Source organism: Falco biarmicus, chromosome 3, assembly GCF_023638135.1.
Source record: "Falco biarmicus isolate bFalBia1 chromosome 3, bFalBia1.pri, whole genome shotgun sequence".
Lineage (NCBI taxonomy): Eukaryota > Metazoa > Chordata > Aves > Falconiformes > Falconidae > Falco > Falco biarmicus.
Genome location: NC_079290.1, coordinates 82,858,920 through 82,879,587, shown reverse-complemented (window position 1 = coordinate 82,879,587; position 20,668 = coordinate 82,858,920). Strand labels below are relative to the sequence as shown.

Here is a 20,668-nt window from a genome sequence, read left to right as displayed (position 1 = left end):
AAGGTACGCGGTGCTTTTACGCAGTTGTAAGGCACCCCTGCAAGGGTTTAAAACTACTTCCCTGTAACTTTTTAACCTTCTGGCCTTATGCAATACCATTTTAAGAGGCTTGAAGCAAGGACAGTCATCAATTACTCTGCTGTATAAAACTGGTGCATATTGGAAGACACCAGTCCTAGGAGCAACATGATGATCTTGAACATCTGTTTAAAAAACTCAGGCAGTAAACTGTAAAATTAATAACTTCATTCTTTGCTCCTTTTGCAGCGACTTCCTTTGCTAAAGGAAAACCCTAGCTGAATGAATGCTTTGTTTAGATTATTAATCTTTCCAGGAAACATTTTGCTGCGAAGTTTAAAAAAGGATTTAAAAGATTGCATGGTTTTGCCTTTAATAGTCTAATGTTAATTCTGGGATTTATAATAATGTTACTAAGAATGCTTGCTATATATTCCTGCTAGAATACTTATGTTATTTTCCACGTAGAATATCTTTAAAGAGTATAGTGTAAACCATAGCTGTTTTACTGTGTAATTTAAACACATAAATGTTGATTTGCCACTGCCTTGTGTATTTTGTCATCTGTACTGGGCAAAGTGGCTTTAAAATGTTACCGAATGAGAATGGTCATGTCTGAAGGCCAGGGTACATAGTTATAAATGATACTATAGGGCTCTAGAGAATCAAACCCAGCATTTAAAATGTCCAGTAGTACTGATTTCCCTTGGCTTTATCACTGTGTGTAGGGATAAATAATTTTGCCAGCTTCAGCTGGAGACTGCTAAAGAGGTTTCTTAATAAATAGATGGCTCTAACTAGAGCTGGTTAAATTATTCATTGACAGCAATTTATATGTGAGAATCGTAGCCCTTTATTTGGTTCACAAATTACTCACCACTTATTTGTAATCATTTTTTGTTATTATAATCAATGCATAAATAGGTCATGATTTTGATTAGTTTGTTGCTGATATTTGCTTATATAGTTTTTAGATAGCATGCTCATGAATTGCCTGCTGCAAGTAGACAGCATTTGTATTCTCTTCTCTCATGGGACAAATGTGAGTAGGAGAAGCCCTTTTTTTCTGTTCACAAATTATCATTATGTCTTTACAATTGCCCAGCCCTATCAGATAAAGACTATAAATAAATGTCCAAAGAACATACGGTATGTGCACTTCTGTGCTGCCACTGGAAGTCAGAATTGCTGCAAGAAGCAGCTACTGGCTGAAGAACAGCTGGCTCTACTTGCATGGGAGCAAGAGTAATGTGCGGGTCAGGGAGGGAAAGATTGTAAAAAGCTGAATATAAAGTCTCAACCTTCCATTAAAAGAGAGCAGCTCCTCTTTATCACAGTGACAGTGAGCTTTCAAATCCTGTTTGACTAACTTAGAATAGCCAAATGGCCTTTCCTTCTTCCTTTCCATTTTTTTGGGGGGACTATCACTTCTTCTTCCTGGCAGGGAAATTAGACTCGATAACCCCTACATTAATTTTTTTTGATAATTCTAATGCACAGAATGAAGCTGAAAGTGAAGGAGCTATTTTACATGGTACTCAGTGTTGTCCTGCTGTCTTTAAAGCTAAGTTATCTAAGCCTATAGTCAAATATCTTTTTTTGCCCCTGGTAGCATGCAGGCCTGATCCTAATTTTGAGAATAGGTATTGGAAATAGCCTTATCCCGGGGCAAAGTTTGACCTTTGAATCAAGTGTGTAACTCTTACATGAATACACAGTGTTCAGGACTCTTCTTGAGAGATGTCAGGAGGAAGCTTTCCCTTTGAAGGGACTTGGCTGTCTCAGAACTTTTCAGAAAGGATTAGGTAACCTGGCACGATGCTGAGCATTGTGAGCATCTTTAGAATATTCTTCAAGGCCTTTTACTTTTAAAGTAGTCTTTTTTTTTACTTTTTAAGTAGTTCAGGAGGAACAGACAGGACCACAACCAACATAGTGGTTACATAACTTGCCTAGGATATACAACTGTTTTTTAACCAACAAGCTGTGTGAGATTTCCCGGTTATTGCCAGATATTCTGACTCCTAGTCTATTATATAAAGAATATAATGGGTTTACATATATTATATACTATGGCTATTACTTCTTTAATGTCCTAGAGCAGTGAGATGAACATCTTTCGGTGAGAGGCTTTCAGGTTCATGTCTCTGACCCCAACTTTGCTTCTTTCTCTTGTCCATTTACTTCCTAATTTACTTCAGATTAGAAAGAAATCAGCGTCATGTCTTTCCTTCTGTATTTCTGAACAAAAGCTGTGCTTTATGCTGAAATTGCTGCTGAATTTCCATGCATATCATACTGGATTTGTACTGAATCTATGTACAGGATTTGGCTCATCTAGGGACTGAGGCATAGGGGCATGTACTAAGCAAACTGCAAATGAATTGGAATAGGGGGTAGTCCCTGAAACATTCTAGTCAGCCAGGTTTGTGATGCTTCTGGATCTGTACAGTAACCAGTTGCCTTTTTGACATTTCCAATGAAAATAGCTACATATGACTCAGTTAAGAAATCAGGCAATGTTTATTGTGGATTAGTATCCGAGGAGTAGTTTTCTCCACTTGGACATGTAAGTGCTTCTTTAATCTAGGCACTGGAAAATTTATTCAGTGGGAAAATGCTGTCATATTCATAGCATGCGTTAGATAGTACAATGTATTTATTATTGTGGTGGCACGAAGGAAGGCAATAAAAAATAATAGGAGCAGTAAGCACTCCCTTTCCAGTCAGATCCAATCAGAGTTAATACATCTCCACTTTGGGAGACTGGCAGGGATCCAGGGCCTGTATTCAACAGTAATTTTATCTTTTGTGTACAGTGTGGCATTCTTCACTGCTACTCTGTGTCAGATATGAAGCCTTAAATCATAAGAACCATTTCATCTTGTGATTAATATCTATGTTTATTATCTACTCTACTACTTTAGTAAATTAAATACAAATTCAAAATGAGATTGTTGCTTGACAAGATCAAGGACTTTGTGCGTGATGTTGTTATGAATTGTGTCTGTCTGCATTGCCTACCTGAGATTTCCTGATACCTCCATAAGGAAGAAAAAGAGTGTGAGGTATTATATCTAAACTTGAAATTCTTGTAGTCACCTGTTCACCAAGTCCTGAGAAACAAGTTTCTGTTCCCCAGCTCATTAAAGCCTCTAAAGATTTTATGCTGTAGTTTCAACCATATCCTCTCTGCTTAAGCAGCATTTTTAAAACCAACATTAGTATCTAAAGTATTGTTTCTCACATTTTAATATAACTATCTGAAGGGGATATAAATGGTGGTCCATGGTACGGGGACATGGTCAAGTAGCTGTGCCTTGAGTGAATCTGATGCACTTTCACGGGATTATCTCTGCATGCTGATACGGTAGGGACACTCATATGGGGTATGTGAAGCTGAGGTTTAATTCCTCTCAGACTCCAGAGTTCAAAGCCATCTCTTCCACTTTCTTGTTGAGTGCTTGATCCAGGATAGAAGGAGCTGCCTGTGAGCGGGGAGGAGCCCTCCCAGATCCACTCACTGACAGTATTTTAATCTGCATGCAAAGCACACAGTTCATCTGGCCTGCACATGTAGGAGCACAGCAACTCAAAAGCCAAATAGGTAGAGAATTCATCTGGAGAGATGATGCCTTGCTCCCTGCTGCAAAGACTAATAAAATATTTTTCCAGTGCCTTTTTAATTAAGCAGTAAGTTCCCTGAAATTTCGTAAGGACATGGAAGGCACCTATTGCTTGCAAGGCATAAGATCACATCAGAAAAATCACATTTGTTGTTTTTCTTGGCTGCTGCTGAGACTTCTCTGTCTTTAGTTCAGCTGTATCCTATACATTGGAGAATAATGTATAAACTGGTTTAGAATTTGTCAGCAAATCAAGTCAATGTGCAAGAAAACAGCATAACAAAAGAAGTTTTAAATCTTCAGCAGGGAAAGGTACCTGTCAAAGTATCTATACTAGGATATTGTTACAGTTACATAAAACGTTTTCGAAAAGTGAAGTTTTGCGTTTTAATTATTTTTCTTACTTTAGATGGTATTACTGTTCTGAACACCGGCTTCACCCATGAAGTCTGAAGAGAGAGAAAGCTGGCAATTGAACCCAGATCTCACAAGTCTCAAAACTGATTCATAAGAGAAATTTCTTTATTACAACTTTTATCATTGAAAACTGGTTAAATGAGATTGCAAATAAAAGACTGTTAAAATATACCACTTCGTAAAGTCTTTAAATAGCTGATGCTTTATGTTAATAAAAGTTATGAACCACATGTTGAAATGTTATTAAGTGGGTTTTTTATCAGCTGTAGCCTGTTAAGGAACTGTAGCTGCTATAGCTTTTCTTATAGGTATTCTATAGATCCATCTGACTTAAAGATACTTACTTTTAAGTTAGTTGAGTAACTAAGTTGTGTGCATGAACTGTTATGGATAGATTCATCTCCTCAAAAGCAGAAGAAATTTTATGAACTTGTATCTTATTTCTCTCAGTTACACCTTTGGCAAGCTGAAAATCTCTCCTAAGACTGAGAACAGAAGTAATAAATGAAGGTGTCCCAATGAGCATGTTTCATGAAAAATACGTACATTTTGAGATTGATGAAATTACTTTTTTTCTTTTGTTAGTCAGGAAGGAACATGTGATTTAGATCTAGGGAGGGTAAAAATTTGCCACTAGTGTATATGAGATTCAGTCTAACAAGATGAGAAAAAATGATTTAGTTTGATTTCCTTTGTGAAGGAAACAGACGTAATTGATGTGGAGGCTGAAACACATAATTCAGCATGTGTTTTGTTATTTAGTATGGGGTTTTGCTTAAACTTCTAGAAAAGATCAAGGGGAAAGCAGAAAAAAAGAGATTTTAGTTTTAAGAATTAGCAGCATGAAGTTTGTAGATATAGACTTTCGAAAAAAGGCATGCTGCTTTTGTTTAGCTGCCTGTTGCTTTGCATTTTAGTCTCAAATTAATCGAATTTCCTTTTACAAGTTGAATTCTCTATTTGACATGTTTTTGAATGAGTCTGACTGTAGCTACATTTAAATTCCAATTCAAGGCATGAAATGGCCACTGAGGGCTGGGACACAAATGGCAATATTTTCTAAAGTATAATACCTTTTTGAGTCATAGGAAACCCTGCTAATGGAAACTTTCATTGTACCAATTTATGCGTTGTACTTTAAGGATCAGTAGATATTTTCTGTATTAAAGCAGGTGTTTAACGCTTTATATGGTAGTTACTGGAATAAGTTTTTGCTGATTTAACTACAAGTTGAGTAAGTTCTTGATGCTTTTGAGATATTTTGACAGGAATTAAGTCTACAAGGGTTAAAAGTGTTCTAAAGAATACAAGATAGATAAAAATTTTTCTCTTGAAAACAATAAAGAGAGGATTAAGGTGGTGGTTGTCCTGATTTCCATTGATGGATACATTCCAGAATTATTGTATTTGAAATGGAAATTAATTTTTTTGGGGGGAGGGGATGGGGTGTGGGCAGGCTGTGGGTGAGGATGGGAGTGAGTTTGTTCTTCAGTAATTGTTGGGCTCAGTTTTTCAATAATGTGCATGTTCTTTCTGTCCTACCAGACACATGGCTTTGAATAAATCTCCTTATTTTGGAGTAACTAGTGTCTAGATCAGCGCTTTTATTCAAAAGAATCTTTGCGTCAATAGTTCTAATTCTTGTGTACAAAGTATAGCCCATAAATATTCCCTTCATAAAATAAATGTATATTAAGTTTTGACATACAGCCATGACAAACTCCTCTAGTTGCAGAGGTACAACTGAATGTCTTTTGGATTAGCCACTAGGGCATTAAGGAACTTGCTAATCATTCCAGAAGGCATGCAAGTAGGTTGTGGCTAAAATTGCACCTTTCAGATTCTTAATAGCTGCCAAATGAGTTAAATTGTCTCTCCTGCATAAAAATCTGGGGACCTGTAGCGGGCCATCATACCTCTGTTGACAGGCATTAACAGCAATGCATCTCATTTCAGCTTTCATTCAAATTAATTTCCAATACTGTAAGGAAGCACATCAATATTTATTTGAAATATAATAGGAAAGAGGGAATAGAGTCAGAGCCAAAGATAGGGAAGGTAAATCTAAAATACTATGCGTGCTTGCTTTTTATAGACTTATCCTCCAAAACTACTGTTTTGACATCCAAGAACTGAAAACCAAAATCAAACCAGATTGCAAAAATACTAGGGGTCTTACACAGAGAAGAATATTTTAATGTAGGTTTTTGCTACATTTTTCTTTTTCTGCTTCCAAAGCTCTCTTCAGAGAAAGAGCCAAACCTTTCCTATTTTGTAAGCGTGATAGTTAGCCAACTATTCTGTGCTTTGAAATCATTAATACACCAAACGCTGTGTTGAATAACTGTTTGTATATAATTTAAAGGTAGCTTTTACTAAAATATATTAAAATTACATATGTACCTTTTTAATACTTTTTTCTTTCTGTCAAGACACCAGACATCTGAATGTCTTGCTATGAACTGTGTATAGTTTGACAGGAAGCAGGAAATTTGATTGATTCGTTGTGGAAGATGGTTTTCCTGAAATTTAGGAGCCTTTGCTTGCCTGCTAATTTTTGTTAACTTCTCTCTTTCTACTAAACATACCAGCAGGCCAACAATAAATGTGTTTGTGCCTCGACTTTCATAAAAGTTTTTACGCTGTAAAATTCTGTGCTGTTATATGGCTAAGGATTCTTAGATTATTGTTACTCTCTAGCAATGACAGAAATAAATAGTCTCTGAAATCCAAATCCCTTTGAAATTGGGCATGGAGGGAGATGAGTTGGTTTAAAATCTGGGATCATAAAAAACACACTCACCCTGTTCTTTCTTTCTGGAGTAGACCTAGAACTAGAAAGGACCTGGTTTTATATTTACTTCACATGGGGCCAAAACCTCCAAGACCAAACATATTCACTACTTTGGGCTAAGGTCTCACATGAACAAGGTGCAGGATTCTTCAAGCCCAAAATGTAGCTTTTTTTTTAGCTCTAATATTTCTTTTTCTACTTATAAAGTCCGATTTCTTTTGATACATTGCTGGTGCTATAATGATTTAGGCTAAAAATATAGCTCACTTGGTAGCTTATACAGATTTTTAGTTGTTTTGCAGTTTTGCAACCATAAAAAATCTAAGCTAATCTAAGAACTTAAGTTAGGGCTTACTTCTTGGTGGTTTACGTTTATTTTCTGCAGGTGACAGAAACCAATTAGTATTTATTTTCGTTCCAGACTTTCAGTGATATTAATACTAGCTTCTATACGAGCAAGTTTGTTACATGGATTACTGTTGCTTCAGTTAGTTTACTGAAATTTAATTAAATGTTCATGAGCAATGATTTGTGAGTTTTTCAGGTTGCTTGCATACTTTTTTCTCCAGCAGTGTCCTATGATGGAGTAAGGAAAGCTAAAGTACCTGAATAAGGCAGAGCTTATGCTTTCCTCTTCCCTGGGAGTAAATGATGTCAAGGAGGATAACCAACATTTCGTTTAGCCTATTTAGGGTTTAAAAATAAGTCTCCATATTAACAGAGCAGAACAATTTACAACATTTCTTGGGGAAATGCAACATTTTTATTTTTTTTTATTTCCAGATACAGTATTTGTTAAAGCCTTTGTTATACAGTTACATAATTGCCTTTCTGATCTAATAAATGTGCCCCATATTTGTATTTCTGTTAATATCCCCTATTGTCGTATTATAAACATGATGATAATGAGCTGTAATAGTAAGGCAGTCACAGTAGTTTATTGTTGAAATTATTCATAAGCTTATCTGAGTTTTTATTCTCAATCAATGCTGGAAAAACAGAACATGTTCAGTTTTTTAACCTCCGTTTTGACTGAAACTTGTAGAAAAATCACATCATATATATTTCATTACACCATGAAATATGTTAAAGGTAGAGAAAAAAAAAAGCAAGTTAAATAGCACACTGACCAGATTGTTCAAACAGAGGTTTGATTTCAAATGGAGAGACAGACTATGAACTTGTAAAACAGCTCTAAAAATAAAAATTCAAAAAAATTTAAATTTATGTCTTGATAAAGCATCAGAAATCTGTATTCATTTTGATGTTCACTTTTTCTCCAATGAAGTAATGAATATACATTTAAAAATGTAAAGATACTTAAAATAAAACTCTATAAATTAAAGGTGGGAATTTTAAAAAACAAACTATATTATTTTTGTTTTCTGTACACTGTAGAAGTACTGTATTTATCCACAAAATATCTTTAGTTTTTAAAGCAGAAGGGTTAAAGCTCAGTCTTTCACTTGTCCTTTAGGCTGTGGTGTGATTAAAAACTATTCCTGTAAATCAAGTGTAAATACATACCTCAGAAACCTGGAGGTAAAAGATAAATTAAGTCACAGAGAATGGTTATATTACCTTATCTACTAAATATGCCCTTGCTTTAAACCAAATTGTACCCCACTCCCATATGGGAAAACAGATTATAGCAAAGGCTTTAATTATCCATATTCTACTGATGATTTAACTAATTTTAAAGTTATTTTTAGGAAGGGCAAAAAAGAGCAGGCTTTAAATCCTCTCATATTCTGTGCACCATATGCATTTTTTCTTAAATTACACGGATTGCTAAATCGTAAGTCCTGGGGTTTCCCTTTGTAGGCTCAACCAGCTGCTGCATTAGCCATTCCTGTGTCTTTTTTCTCTGTACAGCGCACTTAAGCCCTTACGCAACCTAATACTTTCTGTCATTGGAATAATTTTCTGCCGTTAACCAAATGCACGTTTTCCTGTGCGGTAGGGCTTGCTTTCAGTTCCTGCAGTGGAGGAGAGCAAATACTGATGATAGATTTTTTCGCAGTGACAGGAAGTTTATCAATCACCTTGCCTTTCCGTTGATTTTACTGTTACACATTCTGTACATCCATTTTACATCTGGCTTTTCAATTTGCTCTTCTGAAAGCCCTCCGCCTTGAGGGCAACCTTGGTGCCAGAATTTTCTCTTTCTATGCTTATTAGTACAAATGTTATATAATGAATGTCAACACTGTTTATATACACATATGGATAATATTTACAGGAAATTTAAAATTAACCGATTTTTTTTTATTTAATTTGAATAGCCTTAGTACTGTCTGAATGCTTTTATTTTCCGACTGGAAAAATAGTTTTTATACAACAAATAATATGCAAAAAAAGCATATAATGGACAAAACCAACATACTGAATATAATTTTTCAAAGTCTATTTCAAATTACGCTCCTTAAAAACATTTGTAATTTGTATCCATTTCAGCTAGAATTTAAAATGTATTCTCTCAAATATCCATCTATTAATTTAAACTTTAAAATGAAAAAGCCACCTGACTATGATGATGATGATGATGTGGACAGATTGTTAAGGGTGTCAGTGAGTCTGTTTTCACATATTATGATACATGTAAAGTAGTGTATTTCTTCCATAGGAGGTACCTTATTCAAGTTCAATTACAAATGTCACTTGAAGTACTGAATATAGCTTTAGCTTCCATTTTCTGTGTCTTGCGTTAACTGCCCCTTTCCTCCATATTGACCATATTCTTTCATTTACTTAAGACATCTTACTTTTCTAAACAATATTTTGTGGAGAAATTGCAAAATTTCTTCGAGTGTTCTTATTTCTGTTAAGAAACAAGAAGTTACAGGTTTATTGGTTTTTTTGCATCTGCTGTTTCTTTGTTGTGTTCATTTGCTGTTTTCCTTTGCAGGTGTCACCATAGATTTTATAATGATTTCAACCATGCTACAGTGTTCTCTATTGCCAGCTATGCTTTATACACTTACATCTTAAACTTTGCTTTTCAGTTTTAGAGATCATATTTTGATTTTGCCCCATTATCATTTTGTTCATTGCAGACTCTGTTGCCTCCAAGCTTGTTCTCTAGAACTCCGTCTCAGGTTTTCCATTCAGTTCTTCTTAGTCTCCTATGCATTACACAGTAATATTTAAACTAGATTTTTTTTCCCTCTTCATCTTTATTCACAGTGATTAGATTTCTATGGTTCAGTTGCTGGTTTTTTAACTTTTTTAAAGTCTCTTTAAAAATATTGTGGTAGGAATTAACAAAGAACATTATTTACTCATTCTGGCTAGTGTTATTATCTTTTACTACGCCTGCATATACTTCTTAAACCAAGGCTGTCAGGTGCCTGGATCTATTCCAGCATGTGTTGCTTACGCTCAGGATGCAAATATGCCATTCATTCAAGTTCTTAAATAGCTGTTGGACTCAGCCTTGACATTTGTGATGAAACTGGAACTTCCCTGTGTCCATGGCAATAAAGTTACATCCATTAGGAGTGTCTGTGTTTACTGTTCTTCTTAGCTATTTCTTGGCAGAAGTGGACAGTTAGTTTGATTATAAAGTAAATATTCACTGGAAAGATTTTGACAGGTATGAAAACCTACATGCCCCAGAGCCATATTCAAGACTCATTTCTTTCCCTACTACTCTCTTTATTTTGCGTTACAACTGTTGTGTGAAAATGGCTGAACAGACAACACTTTTGAGAACAGGACTGTTACAAGTTCTTTAGGAGATCTGCAATCTTTGCTGGAGGCTGGATATGTAATTTTGCACACATTGTCATAGAATTGGAAATGCTGGAGCAAAGCACCTTGGTTTTGAAAGCACTAACATAATGGCTATGATTTTCCAACGTAAGGAAGCCTGGTATAGCAGGTATTACATACTAGTATGGTTTGAGGAGGTTGATAGCTACCTATCCTTGTTATGTACCGTAGTCTGATGAATACAGCTGCCAATTCAGTCTGTGTCTGTCTCTAACCCGTAGACTGAAAACAGAACAGATCCTCACCCTGGCTTAGTGTTCCAGGTGATCCATGCAAAATCAAAATCATAGGCAGGAGGAATTTAAAGCAGAGAAGATAGGTTATAGAAGGTCAGAAGCAGGAGAGTTTACTCAGGTGGAGGTAGATCTCAGATAACATATTATTCCCTTTTACTGGACTTGCATATGAACCACATTGCTGCTGTGAAGAGTAGTTTCTTCCTGATAATCTGTGGGATATCTGGCGCTGCTTCTTCACTTAAAGCACAGTCATTTATGACTTTTGACATTTCTGTATGAGTGCTGATCCTCTTAGCAAATAGGAAAGGAATGGTTTGTTAGATGCTGAAGGCAAGCAAAAGGAAATGGGAGGAATGGACAACGTGTGCCATGATAAGAAAGAAGAATAAGAGCAATGGCAGCTGTCCTGGGGAAGGCATTAATGCTGCCGTTCTCAAAGTGAGAATGTTTTTTGTTTCTTTCTAGGGTTTTCTCTAGGTTTTTTTTTCTAGGGTCATATTCTCCAGGCCATAGGCCTGAACATAAAAAACCCTGTAATTCTGACCTCTACAATAAGCAAATTTAATGAGGAGAAAAGAAACATGAAATATTTGGGTTTGATCATATTTTCTTGTCCAAAGCTGCACTTCTAAATTGAATGTGTATGTAGGCATAGGGGAAGGAGGCCTCCAGTCATGTTTTTTTCTTCTTTCTTCTCTTGAGGGAGGTGACAGCAAGTGACTTAGTCTGTGGATGCCAGAGCCAGCACAGTGGCAGGAAGAAATATGTCTTTACAAGACGCATGTGCTGAATGCATACCTGATTTTTGTCTCATGCAGGAAAGAGATGGCAAACCAAACACAATAAATCATGAATCTTACTGAATCTGTTGGCTGCCAGCTATGCAAGTGATATAGAGTTGTACTAACTGATCTATGAAGTTACAAGAATTCATTTGCATTTGTAAAATTATCTCACTGCTTCTTTTCTTCCTCTTAGTACATTTTTTCAACTTCTTTGCCCCAAAAAAATCATTTGGTTTTTTACTCAGTGACTAACTAACACAGTCACTTCTTTTTTGGGGGAACTTCTCAGACCATATTTTGACCTTGAAACTTGCTGTAATTATAATTGAGATTTTGCATCCAGCAATCACCAGTGGAAACACTGCCTGTTACATTCTTTAGTTGAGCTGGTTGTGGCTTAATTTTGAGACATAACTGACTCATGGCAAAGGTTTAATTAATTTTTTAATCTGACTCTGCTTTAGATTCTTTGGGAAAAAAGCAGTAGTCAAATTAGAATTGTTTTTAATTAAATTTTAATGAAAATTAAAACTGTCTTTTAGTGAAAGGTTTTTTCTAGCAAATATCCTTACATACAGTAACAAGCTTGTTTATACCAAGAAAGGAGGGAAATGTGAACAGTTATATGAAGTGGTTATGTCAAGAATTGAGAGGCCATTCAGAAGACTATAACACACAGACATGATTTGTTACACTCAAAATCTTGTTATGGACAAAGGGGAATGCACTTTATATACTGAGCTAAGCATTTATGGTTCATGTAATTAGTTTTGACTGTCTGATAAAATTAAGTCCGTATTATCTAATATTTTTTTGTTAATAATATGCTTAAAATCTTATTCATAAACTTCCTATTAACTCCCTCTATTATTTGGTGTTATGCTTCCCCTTCCAGTACTTCTCCAGGTCTGAAGACTGACTATTCAGTCTTCCTTCAGGAAGGGCTAGAAGACTTTAACAGTAATTAGCATCTTAGGTTCTTCACCTCCTATTCGGTTTTGGAGCCGTCTTAAGGCTACTTTTTTGTATTTTCACAAGGTTGCTTGCTTGCTGTTCCTCACCACTTCCCAGGCAAAGGTTGGGAGCTGCAGGCTGCCCCCCCCCCCAAGCCCAGCTACCCCAGGGGGGCTGTTTGCCCCACAGTGACCAGTCAGGGGTGCCAGCCCCTGCCCCAGCCATTGCCAAAGCAAAGCCAGCCCAGGGAGGCCACAGGCACGTGGCCACCAGGCGATTGCTGCCACGGCTAAAACCAGCCCTTGCCAAGGCAGGGCTAGACACGTCCTGGGAGCCTGCACTGCCAGCTGCCCACCAAACCGCTGGCCTTGTGCTGGTGACAGCAAAAATCTACTTACTGGGCTGCAGAACATAGCATCCCAAACATTTGTCTTATAATAATTACTGACTCACAAAAGACTTTGCAGTTTTTCAACACTTCACAGAAGTGAAGAGCTGATCTTGCTATGTGTGTTTGCAGTGCTGGATCTTTAACATTTACTATGTCTGGCACATAGAATATTGCATAATGCAGTTTTGGTCAGACAACTATCTAAAATATTTATCAGTGTGAGAACGTGGTCCTTTGTGTTTGGAACAATGTTCTTTGATATTTTTAAATTATTTAAAAACTTTGCATGAGTGAATCAGAAATCTCACCTGTCATCCGACACTGGTTTGTGATGCTTAACTGTCTTTGCTTAGAAAGCACAATAAGAATGGAAGTGAAGAGCAAATGCTAAAACATGATTTTTCACAGGTCAAAATCTACATAAGTAAGAAGAAGGGTCGCAGACTCATTTTATTGTTATATTCACCTAGACTCAACTACGACCTGCAGATATTCCTGCATATGTGCTTTATTAAATGATTGCAATACCAAGCTAAACCCCACAGTTTTTTAACACAGAGAATTTTAAAACAGATTGGGGCAATGCTCGATTTTATTGCTTTCTAAACTGCTTTAAACATAGTAAAGTGTAATACAATCTGGTAAACTGAAATCAGTAACCCTTGCTGTGAATGTGCATTTATAATAGCCAGATTTGAAAGCTGGTTTTCTAATGACTACTGCTGTGAAGTCTGTTCTGGACTAACAAAATAATTTTTTACTGTATTACATCACATAGAAAACTTCAATGGCTGTTTTCAAGTTCTTTCTAAGTCCTTTTCACTGTATTCAAAACAATTTAGGAAACTCCAGTCAAAGTACTCCCACATTCTGAGGCTTCATTGAAAACATCCGTCATGGGACAAAGATTTGTTCACTGAATGACACCAAGTAGGTAGCATTGCTAGTATGATTTTTAGTAACTCATTTTTCTCTTGCCTTTGCAGACTATGGCACTATTAAGAAAGTACTCGCCCCAAAGAACCAGACTTCAAGCAGCTGCCTGCTGGAGGAAATTGAACTTTTGCCGAAAAGTCAGCGAGAGCCCATCAGGAGCCTTCAGATCCTGCACAGCCAGAGTGTCCTTTTTGTGGGCCTTCAGGAACATGTGATTAAGGTCCCCCTGAAGAGATGTCTCTTCTACAAAACATACAGGTATGAAGAATCAACTAGTTTGATTTGATTGGAGAAAAATGTGTGCAGGGGGGTGCAGACAAATGGGAAAGAAAAATGACTGTAGGTATGAATCCAAATTAATTACCGCTCCCAGTAATGGCTTTCCATATACACTGTTTATCAGAAATGTCTCTGAATGCTAGTAATAACTTGGTGTGACTAGATGAGACTCAAGGATTTATATTGTTATTTAAGTGTCATAAAGATTCTGCATTGTGAAATGAAATAGTAAGAACTGGTTCATGTAGAAAACAGGTATCTGATAATGTTTAATGTAGCTGCTGGTTTAATAAATTTTAAAGCTTGAAGTGTGAACAAATTTAAGTTGGGGTTTTTTTTAAGCTGTATTATAACTGAATAAATATCTCTGTGGGTTCAGAAAGAAAACTGGATTGGATGAACTCAGAGTTAAGACTAGTTGGAAAAGTGGCTATTAAAGGTAGTGCTGGATCAGGAAACCATAATAAGTGTAAATATTCTACTAGGTAAAAGTGTTATGCAGCTAACAGTTGTTTAATCAAGCAAGGAAAATAACTTACAAATTATCACTTGGGTTTAGACTGTATTATAGTAGTTAAGTAATTTAAAATTCAGCATACATTTTTTTCTATATGTTATCTAAAAGTACTTCTGGGTTGCAAATCATATGCTATTAGAGATTATTAATTTCCTCTAATTAGTGATATGTTCCCTTTGATATGTGTGGTTCCACTAGTTCAGTACAGTTGTTATGTTTTGCATCAGATAGACTCTGAACCAGTGTGATGAGCTTTTTGAGAACTGTGACAGATGCATTTGGTTGTTTTTCAGCTTGTTTTGCCTTCAGCTTGTTTGATATACATTCATGTGAAAAGCTGGGCTATTAGAGGAGGTAGGAAGGCTGCCAGCTGCCTTTCTTGGCTGCTACACTCAGGGTCATGGAGACGTTATTTGCGTGGCAGACACAGAGATTGTACCTCCTGTGAAAGGCAGTGACCATTTGCAGGGGGAGACATTTCTGGCTGTCAGAGGGACACGCATACAGTCACAGAAGGGAGGTGACTGCAGGATGCAGGTGTAAATCTGTGGCTCAGAAACAGTGGAAGGACTTTTCCGAGGGACCAAGGTCTAGGTGGGGATTGGTGCCATGCAGGAGAACAGGGAAAGGCTACTGAATTCAGGAAAAGACTGAAAGAAAAGCTGTGCCCTGGAAAACTGGAGTAGACCGGGGAAGGGGAGTACTCTCCTCATTACAGCTCCTCATCAGCCCTTTTTGCTCATGCTGTCTTATGTTGCGTATTATAGGCATTTTGTACTAAAACAGAAGTGAGAGAGCACTGGAAGCCCCATTGGAAGTCCTGCAGAGCTTTAAGGAAAAGTTGTATATAGGCAAGTCTCTGCCTCAAACTTTTTGTTGATTTAGGGGCCAACATAAGACAAAGTTTTATCTTTCTTTGGTTTAGTCAGTTGAAACAGAATGTGTGGTGGTCCTGTAGCCCTTTTTTTTTTTTTCTTCTTCTTCTTTTAATGAAGTGAAGGATTATATTGGGAGAGGTATATGTGTGCATGTATGTACATCTGAAGAAGGAAAAACTCTAATGACATATTCCTGTGCTTCTCTGTTTTCCTGACTATGATATGATTATGCTGTTCTGGTTGTACAAGACATTGAACATGTTTCCCTGAGCAGATATTTTTGTTTCAGAAAGGGAGATCAGGCTGGTATCCTGTGTTTTCTTAGGGTCTGTGTACCCATGATAGCAAACAAACACAGAAAACTCAGTAATATGGGTGTCCTATATTTACATTGAACCTCTACTCCACTTCAGGCATTTCAAGGCTGGAGCCTAATTATAGTATTAGTGAGGTGTAAACTACAAAATACAGAGATGAGACTTCCAGAGCACCTGCTTAGCTGGTGCCTGTGTGGATGTCCCACAAGGTGGGTACCTGTGCTTCTGTCAGGACAATTTCCGAGGCACCAGTGCTATCCCAGCTGCAGGGCCCAAACATGCTTCTGCTCTTGCAGGGTGAGACTGCTGTCTTAAATCATAGACCCCATGAATGGTTTCAGGCTAGGCATTCCTTTCCCTGTTTGAGCAGTGCGGTCTAATTGACTAGTTTTTAAAGAGCTTTCTTTTCTTAGAAAAAAAAGTTGGTGCTGTTCCCATTGTACTGAGTAGAACAGTAGTTAAATGACTCAAATCCTGCTCAAATGATAATTTATTCCTCTGCCCAGAGGTATGTGAAGTCTCATCTTCCAATGGAACGACTTACTTAAAAGGAGATAAAATTATTCCTCATGGGTTTTTCTAAGTCATATCTTTTGTAGTTGTATGACTTTCCTTGTAATAATTAAATATCCATTGCACCAAAAGGCTTGCCATCCATGCTTTCATCTTGGCTAAAGAGTTCACCAGCAATTCTAGCTCTGTTGTGTGAGAAAGGAGAGGATTTACAGATGTGATCTATATGAAATAAGGCATGTCCTTGTCGTCTATCATTACGCACTCAGGTCGTTTGGAAAATGCAGACATAATCTTTCTCTCACCTGTCACTTACTTTTGGCTTGACTTCTTTTTTCCTGGCTTATGCAGGAATGCTGGATTTCAAGCATATTTTATTCTCTACATGTGGAGAAGAATGTAGGTACCTTACTTGGGGCTATAAATTTCACTAGGTAATGAAACATCCAAAACTTGGTCACTGCATTGCTGGGTGCTTTAATACTCTCATCATTGTTATATGTTGTCAACTATTACTTCTATCCCATAGCAATGAGTAAAAAGTAAACCTTATCTAAAGTAATGCGTTGGGGCATGGTGGGGTGTTTTTTGGAGTATTTTGATTTTATCTATTCACATCTATCTTACTTAGGACTGCACCAAGGCCATATTCTGAACTTCCATCAATAATAACTAGACTTTCTTCCCGAGATCAAGGGCATGTGTAGTCTTTAATATCTACTTCACATCGTTATTGAGAAATAGAGAATGCTTGTGTATGAATAACAACCTTAAAAAAGCCACAAGACTGAAGATATGCTAGCTCATCTGCTCCGTCTTTGTGTCAATGGCAGAGTGCTCACCGTCTAATCTTTTCTAATCTTTTTATTTAGGTTTATTGTAAAGCTTTCAGACAATGCAACTTCAGTCCCTCTGTTGGGCAGACTGTTCCGCAAGCTAATATCTCAATGTCAAGATAATTTTCTTGAGATTGCCTATTTTTTCTTTTTATTTCATTACTCCTTGTTTTATCTTCATGTACTAGCCTCTAAAGCATGTGGTTATTGCTTTTATTTGTAGTTTGTTATGTTTTCTGAATTGTCACTCTGATATGCTGTACAGATCTAACTAATTCGTATTTCCTTGTAAATTTGTTCCTCAAGTTAAAGGTCCTCTGTGACCACAGTGTTGCCTCTGAAGGACATTTCTCTGATTCAGGACATTCCTGTTCCCTACCAGCTCACAGCTCCACTCCCACAAACACTGTTAACAAAGGTCCTTGAAAATATTATTTTACACTTGGAAGATAAATTTGAAATATTTTTTGTTTGGATGTTCTAGGTGCAGTTTGGTGCACTAATTACTATGACAGCAGACCATACCACAGGCAGGGCCTGTTGTCACATCTGCATTTTGGGTTACTAGGCGCTTACCATTATGCCACGATGTTTTCATTGTTTATGAGTTGCCTGGGCCAGTTACTTGGATTGACAGTTTTCAAGTTATGGGAGAGTCTCCCACAGACTTCTGCCAATGGCTGAATAGTTTTGAACATCCTGTCATAACCCTGCTGTTTTCAGCAATCAGCTAGGAAAAAAATAGTTTGGGACATGTGAGTTATTACAAATAGTTCTCCAAAAAGCCCTGTTGTCTTTGTGCTCCAGGAGAAAGCAGCAGGGAAGTTAACTTAGTTCCTCTCTCCTTGGGGAAATTCCTTAATATTATCACCTGGGTATTTTAATTCACACATACTTACCAAAATTTTACGGAAAGACCAACATTATTCATTGGAGCTACTATTTTCACTGTGAATTCTCCAGCTGTCTATACTTTTTCAGAGTAGGCCAAGCGCAGAGCACAACTGACTTGTATGCCTGCTGATGAACTGTGATGTGAGATAAATAGAATGATTATCATGAGAAGATAACCATTAAAGTCTATAAAGTTGCAGTGTCTGGTGTTTACTTTGAAGGCTCTATGCATCTGTAGTAAGAAATATATCTGTAGCAGAGGGGTCACAGCTCTTCCCCTGAAACAAAGAACTGGTCAGCTTTCTTTTATTGGTGGCTGTAGCCTTCAAAAGCAACCTTGGATGGCAGCGATTCCTCTGCAGCAAATTTGTCAATACTATAATTTGTACTGGAGTTTTCTGTGAATCAGTTCTGAAAGGAGGGGCAATGGAAGATTGTATCAACCCAATGTTCTGCAAAATCTTACCAAGCAAGGGTCAAGAATTGGTACTCATGATGAAAATTAGGTTTCACACACTTAGAAGGTTTGAAAAGTAATCTTAATATTAAATTATGTCTAAGTAAATAAGTTGTGCCATCTGCTAAAAGCTGTACACATAGAGACTTCTCTAGCGGGGGGGGGGGGGGGGGGGGAGAAAAAAAAAAAAAACCACCCCAAAAAATCCCCAACCACTTCTGGAATTTTTTGAGTATTGTGTTTTATATCATATGCTTAAAATATTATTGGGTCACAAGATTGTTTTGCTAAGTAATATTATCATAGCTATTCTACCATAACTGTAACTTTTCTCTATATACACTCCATCATTTTTATTTTAGCTTCTTTGTTAACCATCAGCTAAGCAATCTATCTGTACTCAAAAGGTAGCTGTAGCAGCAGCACAATACTAGAAAGGGTACTGGATTAACTGACAGAAGAAAACAATTATTGCAAATTTGGTTATGCTTCATTTCATTCCTAGAATTCCAGCAAGATTATTAGATTAAATATTTCAGCCACTGTTGCATTCCTTTATTGTCCTTTACCTATACATGTTTTTTTCCTCAGAAGTACTCTCACACAGTAAAAACCTGTTTTCCTGGAAATAAAACACTGGCTATCATTACATAGTAGAATAATTCTTCCTATATGCTATTATTATAGAAGTTAATAAGTAATGTGGTCTGAACTATTACGAGGTGCTAAGGTGTCCAGAGAAGTTTGCCAACACATGGACTTGAAATTACTTTTGAAATAATAATTCCAGAATAGTTATTTTTGGATATCCAGGTGGATTTCCTTATTTCAAAATATGCAAGCCTTATTCCAGTTTAAATCGAAGAAAGACAATGCTGCATTAGAATGCTGGAATCACATGAAGACTGATCTGAATTAGTGATTCCAGAGTAATATTCCAGAATCAGAATCCCCATAAATTTTACAGACTGGGACAAACCATAATCCTGACTGCAAGACTAGGTTATAAGCATCTTTTTTAGTTATTAGATACACTGCAAAATTATCTTCAGTTGGTGTGAACTTATGAAAACACTAATAAAGTCAGCAGAACTATGAAATAAACATAGCTGAAAGTTTTCCTCGGTCAAAAGATGTAGAATATTAGTCCTGTACTGGGGAGGGAATCAATTCAAGCTCTACAGGTCTGAGGTTGGCTTGTATTTCTTTCTTCCTCTGTGAAGACCAAAGTTTTTGCAGAAAGTATCTTTGTCTATCTGGCTCACAAAATGCATCAGACACAAACTATGCATTTACATTTTGCTGCACCTGAAATATTTAGTCACAACTCTTTAACGTGTGTGACCTATGCATGTATGTACTGTATTATAAGCACACATTTCTGGCAAACAAGAAGGAATTTTGATAAATGAGTAGCCTGCTCCCAATGTATTTCTTCAAGTAGCCTTATGAGGAAAAGGAAAATGTCTTTTCCTTTTAGTTTGCAAAGTTGTAAGAAAACCAGATGGACTTGACTACATATTCACAATTGAGATTTTATTAGTAGGATATTATTTTAAACAAAGTGAGCTAAGAAATAAAAATTTAAAACAGGCATGTGGCTTTCGTATGTCATGATGTAATTCATTGCTTTGCATTAAAATATACCAAAACTTTGAGGAATTTTAAGTTCAGTGTAGTCACTGTTTAGTTTTTCTTGAAATTCACCTGACATGTTTAAAGCAACCCATTTTCCAAGAGATCATTTCACTAGTCATTTGATACTTGGCAAGCGTATCCTCTGGAAACAAGAGTTAAAGGCATAGATGGTAAAAAGAAAAGGGGCAGGAAAAAAAAAAAGGCAAATCTGAAAGGTGTTTTATTTTACAATAATTTAACATATCACATATTGGACTACTACTCAGTCAGGCCAACACATGTCCTATGCATCTCAGCTTACAGTACTCTGCATTACACACCAGTTGTTTTCTCATGAGAAATATTTGCAGCTCTCTTAATATTCTGTTATCTTTTTTGTGGACATTTTTATTTATTTGAAATTTT

At 36.6% G+C, this 20,668-nt stretch overlaps 1 protein-coding gene across 5 annotated transcripts in view; it reads left to right on the top strand.

Annotated features, from left to right (window-relative positions):
- SEMA5A (semaphorin 5A) overlaps positions 1–20,668 on the top strand; it is a 350,205-nt gene that overhangs the window by 226,838 nt on the left and 102,699 nt on the right. For all 5 annotated transcript variants that reach the window (XM_056332052.1, XM_056332048.1, XM_056332050.1 and 2 more), the window contains exon 12: positions 13,985–14,192. In XM_056332052.1, coding sequence (XP_056188027.1) covers positions 13,985–14,192 — 208 coding nt within the window. The remainder of the gene's footprint in view (positions 1–13,984; positions 14,193–20,668) is intronic.